This window comes from Lissotriton vulgaris, chromosome 12 (assembly GCF_964263255.1).
Source record: "Lissotriton vulgaris chromosome 12, aLisVul1.2, whole genome shotgun sequence".
Classification (NCBI taxonomy): Eukaryota; Metazoa; Chordata; class Amphibia; order Caudata; family Salamandridae; genus Lissotriton; species Lissotriton vulgaris.
In genome coordinates, this window is record NC_141700.1 from 58,126,072 (window position 1) to 58,132,393 (window position 6,322).

At 59.9% G+C, this 6,322-nt stretch overlaps 1 protein-coding gene across 1 annotated transcript in view; it reads right to left on the reverse strand.

The window, feature by feature from the left end:
• SHD (Src homology 2 domain containing transforming protein D) overlaps positions 1 to 4,835 on the reverse strand; it is a 60,278-nt gene extending 55,443 nt beyond the window's left edge. Inside the window, exon 1 of the mRNA XM_086946336.1 lies at positions 4,481 to 4,835. Coding sequence (XP_086802462.1) covers positions 4,481 to 4,816 — 336 coding nt within the window. The 5' untranslated portion in view covers positions 4,817 to 4,835. The remainder of the gene's footprint in view (positions 1 to 4,480) is intronic.
• Between the last annotated feature and the right edge of the window lie 1,487 nt (positions 4,836 to 6,322).

Below are 6,322 nucleotides of genomic sequence, written 5' to 3' on the forward strand. Positions count from 1 at the left end.
GGGTCACGGAGTACCCTGCACACCTTGCTGCATACTCCTCCGCTCTGGAGCTCAGTCACTGAGTACCCTGCCGAACTCGCTGCACACTCCTCCGCCAGGGAGCTCAGTCACTGAGTACCCTGCCAGCCCTTGCTGCTCACTCCTCCGCCCGGGAGCTCAGTCACTCACGGAGTACCCTGCAGACCTTGTTGCACACTCCTCCGCCAGGAAGCTCAGTCACTCAGTACCCTGACAGTCCTTGCTGCTCACTCCTCTGCCCGGGAGCTCAGTCACTGAGTACCCTGCCAGCCCTTGTTGGTCACTCCTCCGCCCTGGAAGCTCAGTCACGGAGTACCCTGCCAGTTTTTGCTGCTCACTCCTTCGCCTGGGAGCTCAGTCACTGAGTACCCTGCAGTCCTCGTTGCACACTCCTTCGCACTTGGAGCTCAGTCACTGAGTACCCTGCAGACCTCCCTGCACACTCCTCTGCCCAGGAGCTCAGTCACTGAGTGCCCTGCAGACCTCCCTCAACACTCCTCTGCCTAGGAGCTCAGTCACCGAGTACCCTGCCAGCCCTTGCTGTCCACTCCTCCGCCCGGGAGCTCAGTCACTCACTGAGTACCCTGCAGACCTTGTTGCACACTCCTCCAGTCACTGAGTACCCTGCAGACCTAGTTGCACACTCCTCCACCCGGGAGCCCAGTCACTGAGTACCTGCAAGCCTTGTTGTACACTTCTCTGCCCTGGGAGCTCAGTCAGTGAGTACCTGCACACCTCGTTGCACACTCCTCCGCCTGGGAGCGCAGTCACTGAGTACCTGCACACCTCGGTGCACACTCCTTCGCCCTGGGAGCTCAGTCATTGAGTACCCTGCACATCTCATTGCACACTCCTCCGCCCGGGAGCTCAGTCACTGAGTACCTGCCAGTCCTTGCTGCTCACTCCTCCGCCCGGGAGCTCAGTCACAGAGTACCCTGCAGACCTTGTTGCACACTCCTCCGTTCGGGAACTCAGTCACAGAGTACCCTGCCAGTCCTTGCTGCTCACTCCTCCGCCTGGGAGCCCAGTCACAGAGTACCCTGCCAGTCCTTGCTACTCACTCCTTCGCCCTTGGAGCTCAGTCACTGAGTACCCTGCACACCTCGTTGCACACTCCTCCACCCAGGAGCTCAGTCACTGAGTACCCTGCAGACCTCCCTGCACACTCCTCCGCCTGGGAGCTCAGTCACTGAGTACCCTGCCAGCCCTTGTTGCACACTCCTCCGCCCAGGAGCTCAGTCACTGAGTACACTCCAGACCTTGTTGCACACTCCTCCAGTCACTGAGTACCCCGCAGACCTAATTGCACATCCCTCCTCCCGGGAGCTCAGTCACTGAGTACCTGCACGCCTTGTTGCACACTCCTCCGCCCTGGGAACTCAGTCATTGAGTACCTGCAGACCTTGTTGCACACTCCTCCTCCCGGGAACACAGTCACTGAGTACCCTGCAGACCTTGCTGCATACTCCTCCACTCTGGAGCTCAGTCACTGAGTACCCTGCAGAACTCGCTGCCCACTCCTCCGCCTGGGAGCTCAGTCACTGAGTACCCTGCCAGCCCTTGCTGCTCACTCCTCCGCCCGGGAGCAAAGTCACTCACTGAGTACCCTGCAGATCTTGTTGCACACTCCTCCGCCAGGAAGCTCAGTCACTGAGTACCCTGCCAGTCCTTGCTGCTCACTCCTCTGCCCGGGAGCTCAGTCATTGAGTACCCTGCCAGCCCTTGTTGGTCACTCCTCAGCCCTGGGAGCTCAGTCACTGAGTACCCTCCATACCTCGTTGCACACTCCTCCGCCTGAGAGCTCAGTCACTGAGTAACCTGCCATCCCTTGTTGGTCATTCCTCCGCCCGGGAGCTCGGTCACTGAGTACCCTGCAGACCTTGTTGCACACTCCTCCAGTCACTGAGTACCCTGCAGACCTAGATGCACACTCCTCCGCCGGGGAGCTCAGTCACTGAGTACCTGCACACCTTGTTGCACACTCCTCCGCCAGGGAGCGCAGTCACGGAGTACCCTGCAGACCTTGCTGCATACTCCTCCGCTCGGGAGCTCAGTCACTGAGTACCCTGCAGACCTCGCTTCATACTCCCCCACTCTGGAGCTTAGTCACTGAGTACCCTGCAGACCTTGTTGCACACTCCTCCGCCAGGGAGCGCAGCCACTGAGTACCCTGCAGACCTTGCTGCATACTCCTCTGCTCGGGAGCTCAGTCACTGAGTACCCTGCAGACCTTGCTGCATACTTCTCCGCTCGGGAGCTCAGTCACTGAGTACCCTGCAGACCTTGTTGCACACTCCTCCGCCAGGGAGCGCAGTCACTGAGTACCCTGCAGACCTTGCTGCATACTCCTCTGCCTGGGAGCTCAGTCGCTGAGTACCCTGCCAGCCTTTGTTGGTCACTCCTCTGCTCTGGGAGCTCAGTCACTGAGTACCCTGCAGACCTTGCTGCATACTCCTCCGCTCAGCAGCTCAGTCACTGAGTACCCTGCAGACCTCGTTGCACACTCCTCCACCAGGGAGCGCAGTCACTGAGTACCCTGCAGACCTTGCTGCATACTCCTCTGCCCGGGAGCTCAGTCACTGAGTACCCTGCAGACCTCGTTGCACACTCCCCTGCCTGGGAGCTCAGTCACAGAGTACCCTGCCAGTCCTTGCTGCTCACTCCTCCCCTTGGGTGCTCAGTCACTGAGTACCCTGCACACCTTGTTGCACAATCCTCCACCCAGGAGTTCAGTCACTGAGTACCCTGCAGACCTTGTTACACACTCCTCCAGTCACTGAGTACCCTGCAGACCTCGCTACACACTCCTCCGCCCAGGAGCTCAGTCACTGAGTACCCTGCAGACCTCGCTGCACACTCCTCAGGCTGGGAGCTCAGTCACTGAGTACCCTGCAGACCTCGCTGCACACTCCTCAGGCTGGGAGCTCAGTCACTGAGTAGCCTCTATACCTCGTTGCACACTCCTCCGGCTTGGAGCTCAGTCACTGTGTACCCTCCATAACTCGTTGCACCCTCCTCCGGCTGGGAGCTCAGTCACTGAGTACCCTGCCAGCCCTTGTTGGTCACTCCTCCGCCGGGAGCACAGTCACTCACTGAGTACCTTGTAGACCTCGTTGCAAACTCCTCCGCCCGGGAGCTCAGTCACGGAGTACCCTGCACACTCCTCCGCCCTGGAAGCTCAGTCACTGAGTACCCTGCACACTCCTCTGCCCTGGGAGCTCAGTCACTGAGTACCCTGCACACTCCTCTGCCCTGGGAGCTCAGTCACGGAGTACCCTGCACACTCCTCCGCCCTGGAAGCTCAGTCACTGAGTACCCTCCATACCTCGTTGCACCCTCCTCCGGCTGGGAGCTCAGTCACTGAGTACCCTGCCAGCCCTTGTTGGTCACTCCTCCGCCGGGAGCACAGTCACTCACTGAGTACCCTGTAGACCTCGTTCCAAACTCCTCCGCCCGGGAGCTCAGTCACGGAGTACCCTGCACACTCCTCTGCCCTGGGAGCTCAGTCACTGAGTACCCTCCATACCTCGTTGCACCCTCCTCCGGCTGGGAGCTGAGTCACTGAGTACCCTGAACACTCCTCCGCCCTGGGAGCTCAGTCACTGAGTACCCTGCACACTCCTCTGCCCTGGGAGCTCAGTCACTGAGTACCCTGAACACTCCTCCGCCCTGGGAGCTCAGTCACTGAGTACCCTGCACACTCCTCCGCCCTGGGAGCTCAGTCAATGAGTACCCTGCACACTCCTCCGCCCTGGGAGCTCAGTCACTGAGTACCATGCACACTCCTCCGCCCTGGGAGCTCAGTCAATGAGTACCCTGCCAGTCCTTGCTGTTCACTCCTCTGCCCTGGGAGCTCAGTCACTGAGTACCCTCCATACCTCGTTGCACCCTCCTCCGGCTGGGAGCTGAGTCACTGAGTACCCTATACACTCCTCCGCCCTGGGAGCTCAGTCACTGAGTACCCTATACACTCCTCCGCCCTGGGAGCTCAGTCACTGAGTACCCTGAACACTCCTCCGCCCTGGGAGCTCAGTCACTGAGTACCCTGCACATTCCTCCGACCTGGGAGCTCAGTCAATGAGTACCCTGCACACTCCTCCGCCCTGGGAGCTCAGTCACTGAGTACCCTCCACCCCTCGTTGCACACTCCTCTGCCCTGGGAGCTCAGTCACTGAGTACCCTGCACACTCCTCCGCCCTTTGAGCTCAGTCACTGAGTACCCTGCACACTCCTCCGCCCTGGGAGCTCAGTCACTGAGTACCCTGCACACTCCTCCGCCCTGGGAGCTCAGTCACTGAGTACCCTGCTCACTCCTCCGCCCTGTGATCTCAGTCACTGAGTACCCTGCACACTCCTCCGCCCTGGGAGCTCAGTCACCGAGTACCATGCACCCCTCGTTGCACACTCCTCTGCCCTGGGAGCTCAGTCACCGAGTACCCTGCATACCTCAATGTTCACTCACCGGCTCAGCCCTGCCCAGGGCCTCCCCCGCCGCCGCCGCCAGCACTTTGCTCCTGTTGAGGTCGGCGGAGTCCACTTTGATGAGCCGATGCTTGGGGGACACGAACCTCCCCTCGGGGCCCAGGCTCCTGGAGGGGGACTCGTGGCCCTCCGGGGCCCCCTCCTCCCGGAGGGGGGGCTCGCAGTCCTCGTAGGGGTCCTCAAAGTCCAGGCTCTTCTGGGCCCGGTAGGCCCTCAGGATCTCACTCTCCGTGTAGTCGGGCTTGGGGGGCTGCGGGGGAGACCTCCTGCTCCCCAAACTCAAGTAGTCCCTCAGCCACTTGGCCACGTGCTCCATCCTCGCGGCGCAAAGGTCACCGGGTCAGGAGAGAAAGAGGGGAGCAGTGGGGTAGGCACTCCAAGTTTTCACAGGACAAGGCCAAGAGTCACTCACAAGAGAGTGACTGACCCCCCACCCATCCCTGCGACTTCCCAACCTCCAGTTTCCAAAAACATCCAAACCACGCCCAATTCTCCCACGCGCCCAAAAGCGGTCCTGTTCAAACGCAGCGCTGCATTCGAAGTGCACAGCTACAGCTTGCAGAGCAAAACATGCACCTGTTGTTGTGCAATATTATACTCCCTGTGTACACAATGCCATTGGCTTCATGGAATTGTATGTACTGGTCGTCCGGATGCGCCCTAAAACCGGTTCTTGTGGGCGCTTTACAAACATAAAAGGTACAAATCCTTATGGCTGAAGCGAGCCGCTTTCTTTGTGAAAACAACACTCCGGGCGCTGAACGAAGGGTGCGAGGGAAGTTTCTCACAGTGAATGCAGAAAGTGGCAAACTTGGAACGAATCGTGTAGTTTAGGAGGCCCGGGAAACTCAATCCGTCGACAGCAGGTTTAATCCGGCCCCACTGGGACGTGCGGGGTTTATTCAGAAGGTTCACGCCCGTGCCCAGCTGGCCTTTGCACCGGTGACCCTGGGCAATTCTCCCCGTGTCACAAGAACTCCAAATCTAATTTCAGTGCCAGCATGGGGGGCTTTCAGCGATCGCCCGGCTCCGGAAGTCCAACAGAGAGTGTCCGCCACCCCTCCGGCGAGGAGAATGGATCTGCTAAGAAATCACCAGGCGAAGAAACAATGCGGGAGCGCAGTGGGTTACTGCGCCTGCTGCGGAGGTGCTGATGCAACCGCAGATTGGAATCCGATCCAACTTTTCATTCTGCGGCGGCCCACAAAGCGCTAAAGTGCCTCTCGGCGCCTTGAGATACCGTCCTGTTGGCGCTATATAAATTGTTTAAAAGTAGCTGGTCGTCTGCCTCAGGATCTGTTTCCGACCTGGAAGTTGCGGCGGCCCACAAAGCGCTAAAGTGCCTCTCGGCGCCTTGAGATACCGTCCTGTTGGCGCTATATAAATTGTTTAAAAGTAGCTGGTCGTCTGCCTCAGGATCTGTTTCCGACCTGGAAGTTGTGTAAAGTGCCGCGGGCTGTGGTTTGTCGGCTCTTTCTTGCTCAGATGATGGATGGTGGCGCTGGGGGAGGGGGTGGCGCTGAAGATGCCCCCGGCCCCTGAAGTCACCAGGTAGCCAGCTGCAGGAGAGATAAGACACGGAGCGGCGTCCGCGCAGCGCACAAAGGCGGGGATGAAGGCTGTCCCCCGGGGGCCCCGGCTGGGGGAGGGAGGGAGGGTCAGTCGCTGCTGAGGGGGTGCAGTAGCAGCTCTGGGGGGTCCGGGCACAGCAGCATCCCTCCCGGCCAAGCTCCGGAGACAGCAGCTTCTCTTGGACCGGCGGCTGGGAATGGATGGATGGGCAGAGGGGAGGGGAAGATGAAAGAGGCCGGGCATGGGCGGG